At 46.9% G+C, this 25009-nt stretch overlaps 1 protein-coding gene and 1 long non-coding RNA gene across 4 annotated transcripts in view; both read left to right on the top strand.

Moving 5' to 3' along the window:
• The window catches only part of LOC134477620 (uncharacterized), a 29175-nt gene extending 20229 nt beyond the window's left edge, over window positions 1-8946 (top strand). Inside the window, exon 8 of the long non-coding RNA XR_010049660.1 lies at window positions 1091-8946. This is a non-coding gene — a long non-coding RNA (uncharacterized LOC134477620). The remainder of the gene's footprint in view (window positions 1-1090) is intronic.
• Window positions 8947-16373: 7427 nt separating this feature from the next.
• Window positions 16374-25009, top strand: part of Tmprss13 (transmembrane serine protease 13) — a 32497-nt gene continuing 23861 nt past the window's right edge. Inside the window, exon 1 of one of the 3 annotated variants that reach the window (XM_013155686.2) lies at window positions 16374-16673. In XM_013155686.2, the coding sequence (XP_013011140.1) occupies window positions 16653-16673 (21 nt within the window). In that variant the 5' untranslated portion in view covers window positions 16374-16652. Of the gene's footprint in view, window positions 16674-21446; window positions 21832-25009 lie in introns of those variants that run through there. The other 2 variants (XM_063255854.1, XM_063255855.1) reach the window with 2 other exon arrangements.

Below are 25009 nucleotides of genomic sequence, written 5' to 3'. Positions count from 1 at the left end.
AAAAATTAACCTTTTGCCCAGGTTATCTACCAGGTCTGTGGTACCACAAGGATTCGGTTGTGACTTGACCCAGGCTGACAGTTGGTACAATTAAACCTGCCTGGCCAAGCTAGATGTCATGGGGAGGGCAGAACGCATGCTCGGGCAACTTAACTACGCAGGAAGTGAGAGGCGATCCACAACAGGACTGGGGTGAAGCAGACAGGAACCCTTGGGAACCAGTGGTATTAGTAAACACAGGAAATACGAACTAAGTTAGAAAAGCAACAAGCAACCCTTTCCATGTCTAATGAACAGCCTGGTTGACTTTGGCATGAAAAGGACTCAACCACAATGTGCCAAAAAGAGGAAGAAGTTATTATCAGGAGAGAGGCTTGGCACTGGATAGCTAACACGGGCTTCCCGGGGCTGAGAGCAGACCCGGCAGGTCGTGTGTACCAGTCAGCACTAGCGTCTTTCTAGGAGGGCTGACTTGGTCAATCCTGGGTGAGGAAGGCGTTCTTAAAGGCTGACCACCCCTGAAGGTCACTCACCTCCACTTGTGGACTTGCTCCAAACTGAAAAAGCAACTGGCCCCCCGAGGGTTTGTTTCTGGGAAGAGAACTCACTGTTCAAAGAAAGTGGTGGATCATGCAATCTTTCGGTTTCTTGTGGCACATAAATGAGTGTCACTTCAGAGAATGCACTGGTCCTGTTCCCAGGCTCTTTCTCTTTGATGTTATGCCCGTGCATCTGGACTATCTCCAAGTCTGGATCTTTCTAATAAGGATGCTTCTGGTACCTGTTCCCCAGGGGTCAGTGCAGCGGCCCTGGACAGCTGGTACTAGACGGGCTGCAAGCTGCCCAGTGCTTCTCTACCCCACCTCCCGGGAAGGAAGTCACATTCCGCAGGTCTCGAGGTGGATTCCAGGGATAGGGTGGGTTTGCTTTCTGTTTTCTCGCCTTTCTTCCTTTGGTTTTTCTAAAATACGGTATAGTAGCATCTACAAATAATGAGGAAAATTCCTGCTTGCTTTGTTTTGAGGAATAACTGTCTTAAACACTAAGTCAGTTTCTCATGCTTTTTTCTTGATGTAAATAATGTCTTCAGGATCTTACCGTCTCGGAGAATTCACAAATCAAAGTTCAGCCTTTGGCGAGCTGAGAAACAGATCTCAGACTGAGGTGGAGTTGTCAAGCTCACGTCCTGCTGGCCTGCTGGCTGCTCCCCGGCAGCATCCTGCACATCAGGGTTTCCCAGCCCCAGCACCCTGACATTTTGGTCTGGATAATGTTTGTTGTGGGTGTTTGTCGTGTGCATCTTGCAGTGTTCAGCAGCCTTCTGATCCCTACTTATGCACCCCAGCAGCATCCACCAACAACAATATGACAACCGAAACTATCTCTGGACACTGCCAAAGGTGCCTGGTTGAGAACTGACAATTTGTGTAGACAACATTTCTTTCCCGTTTCAGCATAGAGCTTACAAGCACTATGGGAATTCAAGGGGGTGATAAACAGCTTTTCCTGCCCTATAGGGTTACCTAGCTGAGTGTTGGTGTGAGAGGGCAGGAGACACACCTGATGTAAAATCCATCCCTGCGTCTTGTGTATGGAGTATGGTTCAGGCGCCAAGGGTGGATTCAGACTTAAATTCAAATTCTCCTTCTCTCACTGAGTCATTTAAACTCTCCTGGCCTCAGTTTGTTCATCTGTGAATAGGAATAGCTGGTATCCAGGTGCAAAGATGAAATAAGATAGTGAAAGGCAAGTGCTCATCGCAGAAGTCAGGCATGTTCCCTGCTCCTTGGGGTCTGGGGAAGGTGAGTCCGATCCCTGCACCCTAGGTGTGAGGAATTTCCAGGAAGACACATAAGCTCACTCTGCTTTTACATCTGAGTTTCTGTTTCCAAACATATTTTCTGTTCTCCTCCATGAGTGTCAGTCTCAGTTCTTTCTTTGATTTCCGCCCAAACCAATACAGAAACCAAATTAAAAAGTAAAAACTCCCTTGCATAAAAATCTATGTATAAACCGGGGGTTTAGCTCAGTGGCATAAGCGTCTGCCTGGCAAGTGCAAGGTCGTGAGTTCAATCTCCGGTCCAAAAAAAAAAAAAAATCCATGTGTAAGATTAGCTTTCCATCACTGTGACAAAAACACCTGAGAAAGTCAATTTAAAGAAGGAAAGGTTTGTTTTCATGATAGTTTCAGTCTATGCTTGGGCAGCTCCATTGCTATAGGTCTGTGGCAAGCTAGAAACACCATGACCAAAGGGCATGACAGAAGAAAGCGGCTCACCTCCTGGTGGTCAGGGAGCAGACAGCAGGAAGAGAGCTGGATGTAGCCCAGGGACTGGATAGAGTCCCCGAGGCCACACCCCCATCATCCACCTCCTTACATTAGGGCCCACCTTCTGCTGTCATCACCTTCCAAAACACCATCAATTTACCTTATCTTGGCAGTGAACAGGAGGTCTAAACTCAGCAATGGACTAAACCACCAATCAGGTCACAGCCCTCGTGGTCCAATCATTTCCCAGAAGTCCCTCAGCTCCGAACATATGAGGCCTTTGGGAGGACCCTAGATTTAAATCACAGTGATGATCAATTCACTGAAAATGAAGGCCTCAGAAGAGACGCCACACTGTGCCTCTCGCTGAACACATAACTGGATATGCACAGTGACATTGCTGTCTTTAAAGTCTTGTCAGTCCCCTCGCTGTGGGAGTCTCTGGCTGATGCTTCTTCCCGAAGGTGAAGGGCTGCTTCTCTGTCCCACTGTCCGTCTCTCTCTTCCTCCACCCTTACTCTTTACCTCCCTCTAAATCCTTCTCCCCATTCAGTGCTGGCTCGCTTCATCATCCTAGATCCTCAAACTCATGTTTTAGAGGTGTCTCCCTCCTTCCCTTCCCCATTTTCCAGCTATTTCCTATCACTTTATTTTTTGTCTTTATAAAATGGGCCACTATGGAAACCATCCATTGATCAACTCGCCCAGGGGTCTCTTGCCTCCCTCCCTCCCCTAGAACGTAAGCTCTTTAGAGTAGGACTCTCGTCCACCTGCACACCGCAGTATCTTGCACCCTGACCTGACCTGGGCTGCCCAGGAGCCAGTCAGCTCGCTGTAAGGTTAGGTCTGAAAATGGCATTGCGTTCGCCTAAGCGCCTCCATATCTTGGCAGAGAATAGGATGTCTCAGACTCAGCTTTAAGTTACCTACCACAAAGAAGATCCCCCCTGCCATCGCCCTCTCTAACTCCAGACCCACAGTGAGTGGTGGTGGTTGGCATTTGGGGGAATGAGGAGACCGGAGTGTGGTCCAGTGTAGTACGTGATATAGAGAAGGAAGAGAGGATGCACATCTCCAGGTAACGCTAGGAAACCTGTTCCCCCTCCAGAGTCTTCAGAGACTTGGAGAGTGACCTTAGCTCTTCACATACTGGGCTGGGAAGCACAGGGCAAGCTCAGCTGGATACCTGAGGGACAGATACTCAAAATGCTGACATGTGAATGACATTTTTTCTAAAGAAAATGCTCAGGACTAAGGCAACCCATTGGGAATGGGGACTTGGAAGAGGTGGTTCCTCTGTACCGAGCAGCTGAGAGCTGGGGTTACAGCTTCCATATTCCCAGCATGGAGGAATCTGAGGGGGGCTAAGGTGGCAGAGGTGAAGTGAGCTGAGAGCCTGTCCCAGGCTGTCGCCAGGTGGCGTCCTAAGCCAAGGCCTGGAAGGCTTCAGGCCCTTAGAAGGAGCTTGTTAACAAGCCACTTCCCAGGAAATGACTCACCCGGGTGACTGCATCAGTTGAGCGTTCGTTAGCATGGGTGCCTAATGATCTAGGAGGCCTGCATCACCTCACTATAGCTGCAGTGTTCTCGGGGAGATAGGTGCAGCTGGGGTGGTCTTCTCAACTCGTTCATGTGTTCATTCGCTAGCCATTCATCAACATTCTGAGGAGCAGGCCCCGTATCCTGTCCAGAGGCACACTGTAAACATTTCCTCCAAGAGACGTCTGTGCTATTCCCTCTTGAGTTTGAGCAAAGCCGTGGGAGGATAAAAAGGCATAAAAATGGTGAGTAAAGAGGACACAGTGGACAACACCCCAACCCAGGCAGGCCGGCTCACACCACAGTTCTGTCTCATTCTCAACTTTGAAACTGCTGCATTTATTAGCTATACTATGTCTCTGGCATTTATGACAAACTGCCCACTAGTCTGATTAGGTTTGCTAAGCACATACCTTATCTCCCTGCTGCTAACCGGTGACACATGCTGGTCATATCTTGTTCATCACCATTATCTCATCAACTTCCCACCCCAGCACCTGCTTCCCCAGCACTCAGCGTGGAACTGTGAATACAGACAAGCTCAGTGATGATCTCAGGGTGTGATAAAACTGTGGGCCATCTGCAGTGAGGATGTGGGCCCTGCCTGGCAAGCCCTGAAAGTCACAGATATCAATAACTGTGTCAGAGGCTCCTGGAGGGGGAGGTACATTGGCTGGACACGAGCTTAATGAGCAGCTCTCCTTCTAAACCATGTGTCAGGCAGCAGGCAGCCTCACAGCATTCCTGGGCTTCCACATCTCAGATGAATATAGATTACTTTATCCTAACAATGTTGTCCCCACTCCACAAGGACTTAACACTCAATTCCTATTGGTTCAAAATCTTGTGTTAGAAAGATACAAGGCGGTGTTATTCCCTGAGCGCAAAAATAAGTAATTACATTCATCATTCATACATTCATGCAAGCGTACATTGATTCATTTATTGAGCATCTATTGTGTGGTGTGCAGCCTCGTAGTCTAGGCAATGAGATGCAATGGTGAGCTGAAACAGATGCCGCTCCTGTCCTGGCTGAGTTTAAAAATCTTGGCAACAGCAATCAAATTATCAGCTACAAATACGAACTTACTGCTGTGATAAATGCTCCACAGGAGAGGGATAAGGTGGCAGGAAAGCATGTCATAGGAAGATTTAGCCAGCAAAGAAGCCCTTCCTTCAGCCCACAAAGGTAGGAGAACAGTGTGGCTGTGGATGGTCTGAGCAAAAGCAGACCTGGTCTGAGGTCACCTGCTTCCCCATGGATAAATGTCCCCTGAAAGGTGGATTGACTCACAACCTTGTTTTTGAGCTTTGGGGATATCACAACCTGGGGGCAGCCAGACAACAGAGCTCTACCACAGTCTGAGTTTGATCAAGTAGCAGTGTATTTGTTCAGGACTCTCTGATTATCTGTTCTATCATGGAAAGAGCCCCTGAAAATAGGACATGAGAGTTTTAGTCAGGATCAGCAACCTGTCCCCGTTTCCCCAGGACTTTCCTAGTTTTAGTACTGAAAGTCCCAAGTTCTGGGATTGTCCTGGTATTAAAACCAAAAGTCCCACTTCCTAGGAACCCCCTTAGTCCTGGGCAACCCCAGGCAGTCACCACTTCTAGTCTCTGCCCACTGTTGCTTCTCTGCTTCCTCCTCTGTAAGATGAAATTAGATTAGCACAGGGGTTCTCAAACTCGGCTGCTAATTACAGCCACTGAGGAGGCTCTTAAAAGTTAGCAGTGCACAGGCGCTCCCTGCAGCAGTTTCACTGGGGTGCAGTTTAAAACTTCCCGGGTGGTGCTACGTGGGGCCGGGACTGAGAGCCACTGTGTCCCTCTTGATACCTCTGGTTCTCATCTAGAGTGAGTTGGTATTTATAGGCTTGCTAGTTCATTTACTGCCGGGCTCCTACGCTGGCCATGTCATCCATCGTGTTCCAGCAGGTGACGGTGAGTGACACACTGTAGACTCCTCTTTTCCCTCCCGTTATCTTTCTTGCTCTTTTATTCTTTCGAGCTTTGACTGCCTGAGCGCCTAGCACTCATCACATCCAGCCATGCTCACTACACCTGGATCAGTCAATGACATTTCCCTTTGTCTCACCTCTGTCCTGGGCTCTCCTTCACCAACCCCTCGGACCCCTCCCTAAAGATGCTGAAAGAGGTCCCTGGCCACCAAGCTGAGTGCTGTTCGAGGAGTCTCTCCCTCTCTTCCGTGTATGCTCCTCCCAGTTAGGTTCTGCGTTTAACTTCCAGGGGCCACTATGTTGGACTCACAGGCTGGTATATATCTCCGTGCTCCACACGCTAGCACTGGGTGCTGGCACAGTCCATGGCAGGCTCCTACTCTATCTGATATTCTGGGCGATCGCCTCGGTGCTCAGTGCTGTGTGTGAGACTATTCTTAGTGCTGTGTTGATTCCTGCCACCAAAGCCCCTAGCCAAGAATGGCAGCCTCCTTTACATGTGACACTTTCATCCATTCAATTATCCACGTAAATTCTTTGGCGTGATCATCATTCCTCCCATGCAAGCTGTCAGCAACATATCCACTACGTCCAACCCCTTCACTCCTAACCTAGATAATGACGGAAACCTCCAAGCCAGGCTTCTGCTCTTCTCTGATTGAAGTCACTAAGAGTGGTGTTAAAAATTAATTAGTTATGTCACCAAACTAACTCATCAAATCATCATATTAAAAAGAAAAAAAATGATCATTTTGGTGTGTGCAGAAAAAGATTAACACATTTTAAATTTTCATTTCTGATTAAAAATTCTTGGAAAACAGAATATTCACAACTTGATAAGGGGCTTCCATGAAAAATATACAGCTAAGATAATGATAAAAGTTTGAATTCTTTCTCCTAAAGATCAATGCAAGGCAAAGTGTCTGCTTGCATTGTTTTTATTCAACATGGAACAACGAAATAAGGAGGAAAAAAATATTAGGACCCATAAAACATTTTATTAACAAGCCATAACAATCTACATGTAAAAGATCAACAAGGAACTTAACATGTGTTTTAACAAGGCTATGGTATCTGAAATTAATATACAATACCCAAATGTATTTCTAAGAAATTAGCAATTTAAAATAAAAATGAAAAATACTATCTACAATAACCAACAAACATAAACTTCCTGAAGATAAATTTAACAAAATATATGGGAGACCCATATACTAGAAACTAGAAAAATTAAAGGAAGAATTAAACAAATGGAGAGATATCCTGTGTCCTTGGATCAAAAGACTCAATATTGTTGAGGTCATCCCTATTCAAATCCACATATAATTTTAATGCAGTCCTAAAGTTTTAGAAAATTTCATTTTGTAGACACTGAAAAGCCCATTTTACAATTTATATGAAAATACAAAGGCCTTAGCATAGTAAAAACAAGTTTAAAAATACAAAAAAGAATCTGAGGACTAATACAGTGACCTATTTCAAGCTTACAGTAAAACTGTCAGCCAACTGAGAAGTGTTAGCAGATAGACAGGTACACAGAACAATGAACCAAAATAGAACACAGAAATAGACCTACGTTTATATAGCCAACTGATGCTTGAAAAAAATGCCTGGATAGTCCAATGGGGAAAAGTATTCTTTTTAACAAATGATATCAGAGTAACTCAAAATACCCAATTAAAAAATGACATTGGCCCTTACTTCACACTATATATAAATGTTAACTTGAAACAGATCATAAATCTAAATGTAACAGTTAAAACTAGGAAGAAATCTAGTGGGAAATCTTTTAGTTAGGCATAGAGTTTTAGATAAATCATGATAAACATGAATGATAAAAGAAAAACTGATTTCTTAGATTGCTGTAAAAATAAAGAACTTTTCAGTTAAAAATGAAAAATCATAAATTGGGAGAAAATATTTGATAAATGTGCATCTAAGAATTACAAAAAGTATTCTGAATACAAAAAAGTCTTACAATTCAGTAATAAAGAGGGAGATAACTCAAAAGAGGAAGAGGGAAAATTTTGAAGCAATAGTTCACCAAAGATATGAAAATGGCCAATAAGTTCAATGAAGATGCTGTATATCATTAAATGTCAGAGCAATGCACATTGAAACCACATTGAAATATCATTACACACCCACTGGAATAGTTAAAATTCAGAAAGGATGATAATATCAAGTGCTGGCTAAGATGTCAAGCAACTGGTGGGTATGCAAATAGTACAGCCACCTTGGAAAACTGTCCAGTACTTCTTAAAAGTTAAACATACATTCATCACATGACCGAGCAATCCCCCTCCTTGGTATTTACCTAAAAGAAATGAGAACATAAATCCTTGAAGAAAACATGTCAATATGCATAAAAGCTTTATTCTTAACAGCTCCAAACTGGAAATAAATGTCAATCCAGCCATAAAGGGAAAACCAAATTGTGGCATAGTCATACAATGGGATGTTAATAGCAACAAGCAAGAAACAAACTACTGCTAAATACTAACATGAATTAATCTCAAAAACAATGTGTCCTCTGAATAAAGCCATGCACGGGAGAGTACATATTTAAATGCATTATAGAGCATTCTACAATTAGAAAAAAATGAATTCATACTGAAAATGAGAACAGAAGGCTGAGTGAGGAAAGACTGGAGAGCTTTTTGGAGAGGTAGAAATATTGTAATTTTGATTGCAGTGCTGTCCATCTCTGTCTACACAGAGGAAGTATTTGTCAACGGTCACGGCTCGGGGAGGAATATGGTGGAGAAAGGGAGAGTAACAGCTTAACGAGTAGGGTGTTTCTCTGAGAAACGATGAAGATGTTCCCAAATTGGTTGTGGTGATGGTTATACCGCTGTGTGAACATCCTAAACATCATTCACTGTTCGCTCTAAATAGGTTAATTTTAGGATACCCGAGTTCTAGCTCAATAAAACTACTAAAGATTTTTGGTAGAATGAATGTGTGAGTGTGCTTCTTGTGATCACATCTTGGCTCGTAAGAAGGAAAATCAGGCAGGACACGCCCCAGGAGCTGGGTACAGGGCCTGGAAGTGCACAGGTGCTATCTGGTGGCTCATATTGTCTGTGCACGCTCCCCCAAACCCAGGCTCCAGCGTGCGGCCTCCGGATGCCCTGGAAGGGGTCCTGAGGGTAGTCCAGGAGGATGATTTCCTCCTAGCTCTCCATGGCCAGAGTGAAACACTCTTTTAGTCAGCAGGGCTGGCACTCCACCCAGGTAATGACCCCGTTAGCCCCTCTACATGTGTCATCTGCTCATGGGAGTAATTAAAATGAACCTGGGGTTGATGACTGGGACACAAGGCATCACACCGGCAGTGGCCCAGTGCAGACTGGGAGAGCTTGCTCTTCCAGACACAGGGTGACCGGAAAGCACCGTGCTGAGATCAGGAGTGGGTGGTGACACAGGAAGGCTCTCTGGTCTTCGTCAGTCCACATCCCAAACAAATTCAAAGCAGGTGGGGCCCAGGGGTCCCAGGCAGGGCTGAGGACCAGGCTGGCTGGTTAGCCTGGGTTTAGTCTTGGCTTTTAACCTCTTTAGGCCAAGCCCTGTGATGCGATGAACACAGAGACCCAAGGTGTGGGCTGAGTCAGGGAGGGAAGACTAAGAGCAGGAAGGAGAGCTCTGGCCTCTCAGCACACTGCCACAGGGCCACAGGGGATTGTTCTAGAATCAGACATTTAAGGAAATGATGGTCGGTTCAGAGAAGGAGCTCTCTGACCTCCCTTCCAGTGCCAACATTCACACACATCCCATTTCGCCCTCATGAAATTCTATGAACGGGTAGAGAAGAGGCCATGGAGATTCAGAAGTATCAAGTAATTATGTCCTCCATGTCACAAATCTGCCACGTGCTGGAGTCTGTATTCAAATCCAGGTCTGCCTGTCTCAGTGCCCAGGGTCTCAACCAGCCACTACCCAGACTCCTTAATTCTGCAGTTCTAGAAATCCAGGCTCTTTCTGGTTGCTCTGAAGGACTTCATGTGACTATCTCAAAAGGATAGAGCCATGACTCATTCAGTTGAGGTGATTTGTGGGAGGACATAGCAATTTTTCTTTTTGATGAGATCAATGGAAGCAATTTAGTTATGAAGCAACTTCTGTTTGGTACATAGTAGAGATTCAATAAAGACTTGTTGACTGACTAATTGATTGCTTAGATCTGTGATAGACATTGTAATATCATGCAAGAGAATGATATTAAGCAGTTAGTGAAAATTTCTTGAGTATATATAGTGAGCAAAGGACTGGTTGGCAGACCAAATTGCCTTGGATATTGATTGTTTGGGTGATTGGTCAGTTTGGATTGTTTTGTTTTGTTTTTTGAGATGGTCTTGATTATGTAGTTCAGCAGGCCTTGAACTCACCATGTAGCCCAGGCTGACCTCCAGCTTTAAAGATCCTCCTGCCTCAGCCCCTCCAATGTGCCCAGATTACAGGCATTCGCACCACACCCAGCTTTAATTGTTGGATTTTTAAATGCTGGTAAGCACTTTGGATAAATGAACACTGTCCAAATTAAAAGAAATATATCCATTAATCTGGCCTCCTAAGAGTGAATTTGCAACTTGATTCAGACTTTCTAAACATATTGAAATGTCTAACCCCCAAGATTATTGAAAAAACTGTGACCAAGAAAAAGTTGTATAACAACATGCATCACCATTTTTACTGAACATCATCTCCTTTAATCCTCATCTCCCTAGTAGATAGTTACAATTCTCCCCATTTTTTGGATAAGAAATTGAGAGTAAGGCCATAAATTTTTAAGTAATCTCACCAGAATTCCAACATATGATGTGTGTATGTGTGTGTGTTTAATCATAAGATCACAACCCCATGTGTAAGAATACCAAAGCCAAGCAGGAAAACAGTGTAAATTTATACATCTTCAAAAGCCAAACCCAGTTCTGGCATCACAGAAGAGGAGAAAGTATGAAAGAACTCGAAAATATTGAGTGAAATATATTCAGTGGTAGGAAGATCTATTTGTTCAGAGTTTGAACTTACAGTGATAATGTCCCAAGTCCTCCAAGTGCTTTGAAGTCCCCAAGAGCCACCTCACGCCATCCATCACGTGATCTCTAAGAGCAGATCTGCCTTATCACCCTCCAGAGAACTCAGGTGAGGTTGTTACCTGCAGTGCCACTGAGGAGGTGACCAGTCAGGGCTGGACTGAGGTCATGTGACCCTGTGAAATGCTGCAGGGAGGAAACAGAGACAGGTTCAAGGGCAGTGTTACATCTTCACCATGTTTAATCAATTGTAGCTATTAAGGGACTCTAAAACCACAGCATGGTACTTGGATAATTTAGTGAGTTAGTGAGAACCTGTCTCAAAAAATAAAAATCAGAATAAAATAAAGCAAAAGGCTGGGAATACAGCTCAGTGCAAAGGCCCTGGGTTCAATCTACAGTACAAAAAAAACCCAAAAAAACGAAGAACAGGCAGTTGGGTGTACTAACATACATGCTGACTCCAGGAGGTGCCCAATTTTGGAGGCACTTCAGTAACATGAAGCCCAGCCAAGCCAAACCTGCTTGGGACAGTTGTGTGCCTCTCTGGGTGTTAGAGAGACTGCTACCTGTCCAGTCTGCGTTGGAAGATGATCCTCAGGGCCAGATGAGATAAGGAAGAGAAAGTGTCTTGCAAATGTGATATTTCTGAGTTTTATTATCCCACTGAAGATACCTCAGGTGGCCCTTGATTTCTCTGCTGGAGACAATCTCCTTGCCTTGTTTGTCTGTGGGCCTGACTCAGCACACACAGAGTTCTCTACCCAGTGAGTTGATGACACAGGCTCCTCCAGAGGAGCAGGAATGTAAACACGGGTTGTGAAATGACTTCAGAGTTCACCTAACTTCTCGTGTGGACAGTAAATGATCATATTCCCTTACCCAATTTGGTCTAAAGGGAGCTGTCTTTGGAAAGTGAGGACAGCAAAAAGGATAGTGCTTTCTTTCCAAATTCTGAATATCCTATAAGAGAAGTGCATTAACAGCTGCATGCAAATAGCTGAGTTTCTGCTGTTAACGAGCTTTTAACGTCTGAACACCTTTGTAATGTTTTTAATGATTCACATTCGAAGGCAAAAGATTCAACGTGCCTAACATTTTCCTTTCCCTGAACAAACAATGTAAATGTCTGTCTTGAGGTGACAGTTGGTAAAACACAGCATGATTAATCTGGGGACCTGCAGGAGTTCACCTTGAGTGACTTCACACTTACCACCTGTGCCATAAAACACACCTGCAGCAGCTGAGAAATCAACACAGGAAAAGAACTGTACTGAAATAAAAGATCCCTTTTTAAATATTCTGAGTTGCAAAAATCATAAAGGTTCGAACAAGAACGTACAAATTCAACATTTTAACGTTTATTATCAAAGCAGTAGGTTGACATTAAAGAAATTTAATTTAAAATTAAATTTAAAATTTAGCTGAGTCTTTGCCACTTGTTACTGTAACAGAATTTCGTCCGTGTACTTCAGTTTCTTGGTTGCCCAGGTGATACTTCGGGTTCCAGCTCGGGTTGTTCCTGTCTTCTAGAAACAGCTGGTCACTGTGATGCATAGCTGGTCACCAGGATACACACTGTACAAGCCAACCCTGACTGCCAAGGCTTTCTGCTTCTGTACTTCCTGCTTGCATGTTCCATAGAAGCCCTAGACCATCAGAGATTGGGGCCTGATGTTTCGGGAATGATCCTGATCAGTGCTCATTGACATAAAATGAATCTGCCTCCAAATCCTAGGTACCACTTTGGTGTTTCTGTTTGCCATTGCATTACAAAGTGAGTTTTGAAAATTAAGTAATATCTGGTACTTTGTAAAGATGAGTTCTTATTTCCTGGTGCTCTCTTTTTCTCTGAGAAAAATATATACATACATATATAGTGTTTTCCTCCTAGTTTTTATTTATTGCATGACACTTGTTTTGTTTTTCTCTGGTTTCTGACTTTTCTGTTTCTGTGTTTCTGGGCAATCCGCAGTGGGGTTTGCTTCTTTCTCAAACCATGATTTTGTTTCTCTCGCTCAAATTCTCTGCTTCCCAGCTCATTGGCAAGGAGCTCCAGCTCACCTAAGTACCTTCATCAGCCTCTTTGAACCCCTTTCATAAGGAGAAAAGTCCCTCATTTTTTGGATGTTTGGGGCCACCTGGGAAGAAATCACGCTGCTTAGATGAAACAAAGCCACAGCATAAGTCCAGTCTGGCTTTTACCCAGGCTTTCTCCACCAAAACTCAAGCCAGGATCCCTGCTCCTAGCTTAGGCTTCAGATTCAAAGCACACAGCTTAATATTCTCCTCTCCTGCTCAAAAGACGCTTGGTTACTGCAGCCATAATTTTGCATATCTGTCTGTCTAATTGTGTAATATCACGGTGACTTCTACCATCAGTGGGCACTATGTGCCTGCTCCTACACTGAATGTGTCATGCAAGTAATTCCATTGAATGAACAAAATACTGTATTTGAAAGGAATTTTATGGATGAGGAGACTGAGATGCTAAGAGAAAGTGACACAGAGATACAGGTCGAGTATCTCAAATCAAAAAATGCAAAATCCAAAATGTTCTACAACCTAAAACTGTTCAAGCGCTAATTTAACGCCACAAGTGGAAAGTTCCACCATGACCTCATGCAACGGATCAAAATAAAAACCCAGGTGCACTAAAAAATCACATAAAATTCCCTCTGAAGTATGTGTAAACAGTATATACGAAACAAAAAAGACTTTCATCTTTAGACTTGGTCCTATCCCCAAGGTATCTCACTATGTGTATGTAAATATTCTGATCCTCCCAATCCTGAATCCAGAATATTTCTGGTCCCAAGCATTTCAAATAAGAGATACTTAACCTGCACTTACAGAGAAGCTACAATTCCACAGCCAACTGGCCACAAAACCCCAATCCCAACCCCAACCCTGAGCCTAATCCTAATCTTACAAATCCTAAGCACTCGATACTCTGAATGTTCCTCCCAGGCCTGTCCAGCTCCCTCTGACTGCCCTAAGCTGTCAGCCTGTTTTTCTGTCTGTCCTTCTCACAGCTTCAAATCTTCTTGATTTGAAAAAACAACTCTTCTTCCAGAAATCCTCCTCAGATGGGTCATACAGGAGTTAAGAACATTTCTGTCTGCAGTGGGTGTGTGGCCTCAGTAGTAAGGTACTCATCCATTCTGTAGTCTGAATCTTTCATTCAGCTGTGCACAGGCACATTTGAGTTCGCCTCTGCCTGGTTTAAGTCCCATGGTCCATCAGCATCTCTGGTTGTCTGGCAACTGCTTCATTTTGGCGGAAAAACAAGAGCAGCCCAATGAGTATTTCCAGCAAACTGTGGGTGGTTTTTATCTACAGAGTCAGGGGAGCCCGTAATACATATGGTTGTGGGGTCCCTGGCTCCAGACTCCACTTCAGGAGGGCCTTGGTGGCCATGGAGAAATCAGTGCGTGTGAGGGGACCTGAAGCCACTTTACCTTGAGAGCAAGTGGAGGAAGGAGGTGTGCTCGTGGTGAAAAGTGAACCACTCGAGGGTCACTAAGAATCACCTTAAAAAGTGTGAGAAAGTCTGTCATGGAGAAGTAAGATTTGTCTTCTGTCATGTGTCCCATAAAGGGGAACCTGGAACGGAGGACAAATGGGTGACTCACAGGAAGGGCAGCTGTGCAAACCCTTCTTTGGAAAGAGGAGGTGCCTGCAGGTGCCTTCAGTACTCTGCCCCGTAGGACCGTGGCATTTTCTACTCCTTGGAGCCATTCAGGTGATTACCAGCTGTCACAAAGGGTCCACCCAGGAGGCCAGCAGCTCTGGCCTAGGAGGGCAGGGCCTACGGATACCAAGGCTCAGTGGTGGCCTTGGAGGGAGAGAGGCACCTCACTAGGAGTGAGCCAAGAGCACCAGGCTGGCCTGGCCTCAGGACTGGATGGCCAGTGGGAGAGAGTCCCTCCGCTGCGGCATGACAGCAGGAGGAAGGGGAGTAGCCACGGCTGAGCTCAGCTTTCTTGGTGAGCCAGAATGTCATCCGAAAATGGGACTCGGGTGGCCTCTTCTCAGCCTCCTCTGCCTCTGGAGTAGATGACTCTCAAAGACCGAACGTTAGAGTGAACCATTTGCATTTTGAGCTAGAAGTTCTGTTTCTTTAATGTAAATGGGGGAGAGTAATAGTTTCTTCCTTAAAGTCTTTCCTCAAATCTTACCTCAGAGGCCATAAGACTGCGCGCCCTCGGCCTGCCTGATCCCTTCCTCCGCCTCTCTTTCCTGTCTCTCTGTTGCATGTATTACCTTCTAATGTGCAGCTTAACTCCCTTGCTTGCTGTCCCCTCACCCTCCGACACCAGTGCCGTAGGGCAGGGGTCTTAGCCTGCTGTGTCCCCAGCCCCTGGTGTCAACCAAGAGGTCACAAACAAGGCTGTCAAGAGAAGCCGAGACATTTTACCTTGGGTACAGGATAGATTTGCACACTGGGGACGCTGGCTCAATGTCCACCAAGGTTAGGCAGGGCCAAGGCTTTTCAAACAAAAGCAGTATGCTTAAGGAAAGATAAGCAGAAATGAAGTGGGTTCAGCAGTTGGAAACTGGCGCCAACCAGGATGGTCATAAAATTTTTAAATCCACTGGAATGTTGAGGTCAAGAGGCAAACTGGCTAATCTCATGTTTGTCATACCGTGTAACATATTGTTAGAGTTTGGAAAATTGTCATCAGTGTCAGATTCAGTCCTGATATGATGCCTGTGTGGCAATTAACTCCTATTAGAAAAATCTCTGAGGCTTAAAAAAAAAAAGGATATTTGTTTTCTTTTTGAGCATTCTGCAGCCATGTTGATTTTTTGTTATCACTAGAACAAGACCAGGCATGTAAGAGGCACTTAATAAATATTTGTTGAATGAATATATGAAAGATACATGTAAAACATTTCACAGAATACCTCACACCTTATCATCTGCTGTTTGTTATGTGTGATTTGTGCAGATTCTTGTCTTTCTGTCCCTTGTCTCGCTACCTGTAGAAGGAGGAGAGAGAACCAACTAGATAATCTCGGCACTTCCTCCATACTCTAAAAATCCTAACACTCCCAAGTGCTGAGAATCTGTAAAGCTCTTGCTTTGCCAAGTAGGAGACACATAGCTCTTTCTCTGTTTCTTTCTACTGTGAGGAACAGAATGGAGTGCAGATGTGGAATCATAGGTCAGCCCAATATTTCTTGGAACAGTTTCCATTTAGATATTTATACGTTTTACTGTAATTAACTTTGAGGTGCCCTTTCATAACATTTTATTGTTTTCAAGAGATGTAATTTATTGTGTATAATTAAAAGCCAATTAATTTTAATGCCTTTGTTATGAATTTTTATAGCAATAAGTGGAGTTCAGAGAAAAAAAATTAGCAGACCAGGAGCCCTGCTTTGAGACTTGGACATACAGTCCTTGTAGGTAAAAGTCACATTGTCTTGCCCTGGTGGGGCTCTGCTCCGGGCCTTGGACTTCCTTTATGGGAGCAGGGTCACTCTTTCAGGGCTTGGTCAGCAGCACTAAGTTATCCTCTCTCTGAATCTCTCTCTCAGAGGAAACCCCTTGGGAGCCCCCCCAGTGTGGCCTATTTGGGATCAGTTTCAGAGCAAAGGCAGCTCCCGGTATTCGCTGAGTAACTGGGATGGCCTGGGACAGGGCAGACGGACAGGTCTGGCCAGTTCCACGTTGTTTATACTCAGGATTACCTCACATCCCAACCCGGTCTCCCCGCCCCCATTGGGTAGGGGCCGGCCCTGGCCTCAACCTCCTTTTCCCCACATGCCTGGAGAGCCACAGGCCAACATGGCTCTTCCCCTCGACATCAGCTAGACTGGAAGACCTATCCCTCCGAGGCCATGGAGAGGGACAGCTGCCGGGTAAGTTCATCTGTGGTTCTCGGGGCTCCTCCCAGCCCTGGGGAGCAGGGACAGGGCTGGGAGGCAATTAGGGTGCTGCCACCCGTGTGACTGGGGTTTTGTGGGAAACTGAGCATGCCATTTCCGGTTGGAAGCTACTTGGGCTTGGGAGATTTTGACTTTCTTTTTATCGTGATCCCAGGAGCTCCTTCTGGGGATCTAAGCTGATGAGGCTGGGGTCTGCTTATGGACCTCAGGGCTGTGTGGCTGAATCCTGAATCCTGCTGGGTGGCTTCCAAGCCTTCTGCCCAGGACATCGATGCTGTTAGGTAGATGACTCTGCTGTTAGATGACTGAGAATCTAATCAAACCTAATTTTTCCTGGTTTGAAAATCAAGAACATTTTTTACTAATCTTCAAGGTTACCTCGTGTAACCTATTAGCTAAGTTCCTCAACCTTCCCGGAAAATGTGGCTTTCTATGTGCATTTAAGATTTCCATGGGGATTTTTCAACCACTCCTGACCACTGATTACTGGTTTAATACTGCTCGTGCCTGGGCAGGGCTTCCTTATGTGTAACCACACTTCCTTCAGCTACAACCAAGATTCTTCTGCTCTTGGGGGTGGTGGAGAGCAGCTAGAAAATAGCTCTGTGGACAAATCAGTAGCACACACGTGAAGAAGGCCTTCTGCTCGTCTTCACAGTGTTTATATTTACTGATGTGGAAGCAATGGCACTCTGGGAAGAACGGGCCAACCCTGGACTTGACAAAGCGCAGCTGATCCCTACATCCTAGCCAGCAGTTGGTTTGTGGTCCGTTCTGAGTCCCAGATGTGTTTCTGTAATCTTCACTGTCATTTCCCCTCTATTCGTTAGCTGTTCCTTGGCTTTCTCCCCCAAGACCCTGGCTACCTCACTTGCCCTTTTCTGTGATTTTCTTGGCTCATCTGCATCTCGCCAGGGTCACTGGCCTCCTGGAGCTCACTGGAGTCTGGTGAGCAGAAACGGTAGCACACAGCACAGAATGGAGTTTTATCTGGAGCTTTGGAGGATGAATCTATGGTCATAACCATGCTGTGTCCTACTTCCTAGCTTGTTGGAAGCCTAAACTTGATGGTTCCTAAACCAAACAGGTAGCCGTGTGCATGCTGGAGGTGATGATAGGGGCAGGGGCAGGGCCAGGATGCTAGGAGTGCTGTCTGCCTAGGCAACTCACCTCTCCAGAGTAAGGGACCAGCAACCAGGGAAAGGTTGCCAGAGGGGCAGTCAATGGTGACTAAGGCGTTTTTTGAGGGAAGACACAATAAGTCCCAGCATCATTCTGGAAGAGAAATTTTCTGAACTTAAGTAGGAGTGAAAGAAACAAACCATCCCACTCCTTTCAGGTTTTTAAATCTGCCTCTTTATTTAAGATGAAATGAACCCAGAGTGGAGGCAGGGAGAGCTATAGTTGGGCCTCTTACCCTTGTGTGCAGAAGTCTTAAGATTGATCACATTGGAATGACTGGGAGAAACTGGTCATGTGAGGTTGTGCCTTCTCCCTGAGGACTTCACTGCAGAGAGGAACACTGTGTGCTCTGTCTTTCAGATCCAAAAATAACAGGGAAGACTTGTCCATAGACGTAGGCCTGGGAATGCTCCCAATGGGAGCCCTTGGGTCTTCAGAAGGATCTTACAAGAGGAATTCCAGTTACGCAGGAGGTGAACTCATGAGCTCGAGGCTAACTTGGGTACCTAGCAAGACTCTGTCTCAGACAGAAACAAATAGAAAAATAGCTGTGTACTGCAGGGCGCAGAGAGCTGAGCAAGTCTGGGGCAATCACTTGATCTCTGGATACCTAGTTTCTTCATCTATACCTGGAATAATAACGGTACTTACCGCAAGGAAACACAGAATAGTCTTCCATGTGATAAAGTACTTCTAGAATAGCAAGCAGCTTAGCTAGAGATGCAGCTGTAGCCAGCCTCATGTTAAGATTTAGCATCATCATCATCATCATCATCACTACTAGCATTATTATTACCATCCAGGGTGTAGTACTAGGTCTTAGATTTGGACATATACTTTCTCCTCTTCATGCTTCAGTTTCCTCATCTACCAAAAGAGAAGTTAGACGAATTGCCCTCTGAGATCCTTTTCTGATTGATTCTATGGCAGTCACTGGAATTAGACGGAATGTGATAGCAAGTGTGCATCTGTCCTTGCCAAATACTGCATATTTTGTGCTTTTCAAAATGGTCATATTTTTAATGCTTTGAGAAATACTTATTAATGACACATTGAATAGGCTCATTGATAAAACCACAATCCTTTGTGTAAAAGGTTTTCCTATACTGAGAATTTCTAAAATGAATCTGATTCTAAATCAGCTCAAAACTACAGATACGCTGGATTAGTGGAGCCCAGGGATATGCAGGATGACACATCTTCCCCAGACTGGGCTAGGCAAGTTCCCAGAATGGCAGATCAGTAGGTTCACATCCCCAGCCCCAGTGTTCAGCCCTTCCAAGGCCTTGTTCTTTGCCCCTGGAGGCACGCAGTCCCCACCTGAGATTTTTGCTTTGTGTATTTGTGGGTGCTAAGCAGACTTCCACCTGGCACCTGCTGCCACGTTTTTCTCTGCATTGTCCTCTATGGCTTGAGAAAGGCAAGCATAAACGTGTGGGAGGGTGTGTACGGGCTCCAGGCTGGCTCTGGGTGGGAAGTTTGACTGATTAACAATGGCCTCTCAGTTCAAGTGTCTTGTTTTGCCAAAACGGCTTCCTCTTGATATAGCAACGGTGGGGGCGGACTGTCCCTGGACAGGTGAGTTGGGCAGCGGTGGAGGCAGCACGAGGGAAGACACCACAAAGAACCCGGCTTGGCAGCTGGACGGGAGGCCTGAGTAGCCCCAGGTGGAGGCTATTTCCTCGCAAGGGAAGCAGCAACCAAGACAGCCCAGGGGAGTCCCTGCAATGCACCAGCCAGCCCAGGGCTGTGTCACCACCCCAGTATGACAGGGAGGGAAGATAAACACAGTGAAAGACGAGGCAGGAAATATCATTTGCTTGGCAATAGCAGGCACTTAAGAAATGAATGAAGAGGAGCTGGGGATTTAGCTCAGCGGCATAAGTGCCTGCCTTGCAAGCAGGCAGTCATGAGTTCGATCCCCAGTACCGATAAAAAGGAAAAAGACAAGAAAAAAAAAAAAAAAAAAAAAGAAATGAATGAAGAGATAAATGAACTGGAGGTGCTTTGAGGCCAATCTAATAGGGATCTCCTGGGCTCATTCATGTATACAGAAGGCATCCGAAATCAGAACGAATGTTAATGCTTGTGTCGGGAGCTCATTTGCAAGGTCTTTATAGTAGTTGCTTCCTTTGTTCAAATGAAGTCGTGTGTAGAGGCCCCTGTGTGAAATTGAAAAGCAGATTTTGTCTCTCTGAGCTGGGGGGAGGACTCATCTCTGCCACAGCTCTCACGGCTGATCTCCACAGTGCCGGAGTTCCGTGCAGCCCCACTGGAAAGCTGTCCAGCCCTTTCATTTATACGTGAAGGAGCTGAGATGTGACTGTTGCCAAATTAGCCAGCCAGCAGCAGAGGCAAGATCCCTGTCCCTATGATACTTGGGGCCCTGGAGGCCTCCTAGCTCCTTAGACTCACTCACAGGTCAGTGAGGGTCCATGGTGTACACAGGGACCCTCAGAGTGTAAGGAAGTGGTGGTGGTTGTGAGTGTGCCTGCTTCTGAGAGCGCCTGCTTGTGGGATTTCTCCAGGTTCAAAACCGAGAGTAGACAAGATCCCCTGTCCCCAGTGAGGTCTGGGTCAGACAGCAAAGAGGAGAAAGAAGGCGTATTCCACTCTAGCCCCAACCAGTTTAGTCCATACAGAATTGAGCCCAGTTCAGGAAACATTTTAGGTCCTGAACGCCAGTCTTTCTTGGAACCGCTGTTGTCCCTGGTGGGTGCCGGGGAGCACCTCTTCCCACCTCTGAAGCCCCGGGCTCTAGCCCCTGGGCCTGCGTGTGCCCATCTATTCAAAAGCCCTTAATACTCCAGATAACTGGAAGAGGGAGGTCTCAGAGGTCTCTGTCTGGGAAAGGGTCCTTCCTCACTGGAGGGTGGGAAAGGTAGACACCAGGAGAGCACAGAGGCTGAGAATGATGCCAGAGGCCCAGGTTTCTAGTCCTGCCTATGTCCCCTACTGGCCTTTGTGACCTTGGGCTAGTCACAGGTTCTCTCTGGGACTCATTAGCTTATTGCTAAAATAAAGGCTTGGATGGCAGGGCTTTCTAAGTGCTTCCAGCTGTGGTAGCCTATCGCAGGCTCAGCCTGCCCCACCGGTGGTGATTCAGGTGAGACGTAGCTTGGCTGGGATCTGAAACTGCACCTGCCCCAGTCACTATGTTGTCACTGCTGCTTCTTACAGCATGCACATTCTTTTTGCTATCTTCCTGGAGCTCTGAGCAGCAACAGTGCACCTGTCCCAGAGTCCAGGCAACAGCCACTCGTGACCTGGTTGCAACATCGCTCAGCACAGACAGGGACCCCTCTTCTCCATGACACCTCAGGCTGGGCCTGCAGGAGACCCAGGGGAGGCCAAAGGCAGGATGCCCTCGGGGCTCTATAACTAACTCTCAGACCCATCAGGCAAGGGTCCAAGGGGCAGAGTTCTTGCAGGGAACCATAAAAATGTCCCTCTGACCTGGGACTGCAGACTCCACCTGTGAAGTTTGGAGAGCACTGGACTGGGAGCAAGGGGCCGTGGCATGTTTTAGCCCCTGTTATGCAATCAGAGCAACCTGAGCAACTCTGGGCAAAACACATGTACATGTTGCACTGCAACCTTATAGCAGGACAGAGGCCCCTCAGCTCAGGCAGGGGCGGGTAGACGGGGCAGAACAGCTGCACCTGGCTGGCTATGGGTTATTTCCTGCACCTGGCTACTTCCAGGTGTCTAGGAAATGCTTGGAACAAGAGCCTCGGAGCCAGGGCCTGCTCCTCCCAGCTCTCTTCCTGATCCATCCTTCACTGCCTTTCTGGAGATCCCTGTGCAGCAGCCTCCTATGCTGCCCCCACCCACAGATTGCGGAGGCTCCAGGCATTCTTTGCAAAGGATCCCCCAGGTGCTGCCGAGGCACAGCCAGGTGGCAGCGATGGCAGCCTGTGGTGAGGACCTGCTTCATGGCACAGGGAAGGTAATGGGGAACCACAAAAGATAGCCCCAGAGGCCTCTTTGGAGTGGGTGGGAAGGAGGAGGTGGGTCAGGAAAGATGAACTGGCAAGGAAATAGCCGAGAGCCAGCCAGGTGCATCTGTCCTGCCCCGCCACCCACCCCTGCCTGGGCTGAGGGACCCCTGACCTGTCTGAAGGTTGCAGAGAGAGAGGTCAATGCACGGCAAGGAATTGGTCATCTGAGTCCCATGCCTGAGTCTTGTGCTACTGGCAAAGGCCAGGCTTCCGGTCCTGGCTCTGTCCCTTGTATTTGGGGACGAGAAGTCTCCACCCTTCTCTACTGTCACAGCATCTGCTCTCAGGATGGGAGTAAGCCTCTAAGTGGGAGGAGGAATCTCAGGTCTCCGGGAATCAGAAGGAAATGAGTTAGTACAGTAGCAGGTCAGACATCAGGAAGAACTTCCAACAGGGTGGGGTGGCAAGCCATGGAATGCCTAAAGAGGGGTGGCTGTGGGATGTCCCATTCTGATGGTCCCCGAAGATGAGGATGCTTCCCAGCCTCCTTCCATGTTTGGGTTGAGGTTCAGAGTCAGGGGGTGGAGTGGATGGCCTCACTGTGGCTAACACACCCCTCTGGTCGTGGGGATGCCCTTCCAGCTGACATCCTCACAGTTCTTGCTCAGATCTTAGATTCCTGGGACTCTCCTCTTGTCCTGGTCCTAGGGCCCCACCACCGTTCTCCTGCCTCCTGCAGCTCTGACAGCCGAGTGCTTCCCTTACAAAGGCCAGGGCCGAAACTTCTCTAATGCAGGGCTGCCAGGACCTTTTGGGACACTGCCCATTCGGGCTCATCCTAGCTTCCCACAGCCCATTATCAGCTTCATCTGGGTTTAACTCCCTCCTCTGGTCCAAGCACACAAAATGCATCCCTGTTTTCCCTCTGGCCCCAGGCCACTCTTGGCCCTTTTCCCCCCAGCCCTGGCTCCTTGGTTCCTGCCCTTCATGATGACGTGACAGGGACACTATCACAGGGTCACATAGAGATGGAGATAGCTGGAGCACTTGACTGGGACTTAGAAGATTGTGTTAGGGCTCCTTAGTTTGGAGTACGAGTGTGAGTTGAGCCTCCTGGTTAGCCCCTCTGAGCTCCAGATCCTGTTCCTGCCTGAGCTGCTCAGTAGGTGTTCATGGGGCTCCAATGAAATAATGAATGTAGAACTTTGCATATGGCAAGCTCTGAAGAGAGGAAGGAAACTCCTCCAGGCACTTGTGATGCTGTTGGTCAAGACCTCTAGCAGGCCTAGTTAGATCAAGCCCTGTCACTTCCCTGGAATGATCTGAACCTCCCTGGACCTCAGGTTCAGTAACTGTAAAGTGGGCTAAAAGTCACAAGTGCAAGAAGCTGTTTGTCCAGCGGAGTCCCCCTAACCCTGATTGCTGGAGCCGTGGGTCACTAGACCCCACTCAGTCCTGGCACAGGAAGGAACCCCCAGGCACCGTAACGCCTTCCCCACGTCTACAAGGCCCAAGTTCTCTGACCATATCCTGAATGCAAAATGAGCACCTTGGGCACATGTTTTAAAGGGCAGACACCAGGGTCTCTCTTGACCTCAGAGGGATACAGAACTCTGATGGGGTCCTGTCTATGTGGTTTTACTAACCCAGCTCTGAGCTTTGGCTTCCCCATCTGTAAAATGGGCTTCTAGAATTACCAGCCTCTCGGGGTCAGGGGAGGGCTTCAGGAGGCCACAGACAATAACATTTATTGCAAACTCTGAAGTCCCATATACAACTAAGAGATTATGTTTTATTCTGTGGAGTGATAGGGATTCTCTCTGAGGTTAGGGAAGAATCACAAAGACAGAGACCATGTAGGTCAGTGGAGATATGAGAATGTCAAAGTCCCCAGCAGGTGCCAAGGCTTCGGCCACCACTGCTAGGAAGTTCAGAGCCTTACATGGCAGAGTCCTATCCCTCTAACTGAAGGATGTCACTCTAGCTTTGGTCCAACTTCCCCTCTTCTCTCTCCCAGATGAGCTTGACCCATGGTTGGTGCTATGTGTGCGTGGCAAGGAGGAAATGGGCAGCCACTTCCTGGGTGACTTCTGTGTGCTGGGCACTGGCAACGGCTCTGGAATCTTATTTTACAGATGGAGACGCAGGCCTAGGAAGTTGAGTGACCCCAGGTTGCCCCAGATGGTAAAACCCAAGATTGGTACCCAGGCCCGCCAGACCCCAAAGGCAGCTCTGTCGTCTGACTCTGTCTCCTTCCACTTCTCCTGACCCCAAAACTCAGTCCTGCTCACAGCTACAGACAGCGTGTCTTCGCTTTATGGAAATCTGGTCTCTAGATAATGACCACGAGAGGGTGATCCTGATTCTGGGTCACTTGTGTCAGTGGCATAAGCATCTGCCTTCAGGGCCCTAAACACACTCAGTTGGCCAGAGCATCAAGCAATGACCCACACCCGCTGGTAAGAAATTCTCTAAGAGAACCATTCTTGTCTCTCCCTCTGGCAAGCTAGATATGATCAGGAATTCAAGATTTCTCCTTGAATTCATTCTCCAGCCCCCAGAAAAATGAGGACACATCCCCAAAATTATCCCAGAAGAGAGGATTAAAAAAGCAAAACCCAAAAGGTATACGTGGTGGGGATGATAGTGCGCACTTGGCCAGATGTTCTGATGAGGTGTGCTGTGAGCTAGTCTCTTAGCAGGAATGTTCAGCATGCCATGGTCCATGAAGGAAGGAAGCAGAGGTGGAAGAGATCTAGAGCCTTCTGTTTCTGTGACAGCCTGCACTACTGGGTCCCTGCACAAGGAGACTTCTCCATCATCCCTCCCAGGCAGCCAATCAGTTCGCAGCAGACATTAGCATGGGGGTTAGGTGTGGCCTCTGCACCAAGTCGCTTCCTGCTCTGGCCTCTCAGGAGGGGGGCCAAAGAAGCAGAGATGGTTAGAGTAGGGTCCAAGAGGCCGCTATAAGGTGGAAGAGGGAGGCCTAGTCTTATGCATCGAGCTGAGGATGCTCAGGTACTGCCCACAACCCGACTGCCCACTGGCTTCCTGTCCCAGACCTGGAGCACCCCGGTCCACGGTCTCCAGCAAGAGACAGCACGGGCTTTCTCTGGCTACCATCCCTATGCAGAAGCCCTCCTTGAGATGCCCCAGAACCCCACTCTCTCTGTTCAGATTCCAGTT

The sequence above is a fragment of the Cavia porcellus genome, unplaced genomic scaffold (genome assembly GCF_034190915.1).
Source record: "Cavia porcellus strain 051 isolate PalLab524CR breed Dunkin Hartley unplaced genomic scaffold, mCavPor4.1 scaffold_9, whole genome shotgun sequence".
Lineage (NCBI taxonomy): Eukaryota > Metazoa > Chordata > Mammalia > Rodentia > Caviidae > Cavia > Cavia porcellus.
The sequence above is the reverse complement of the archived record's forward strand: the minus strand, read 5'-3'. Positions and strand labels throughout refer to the sequence as shown.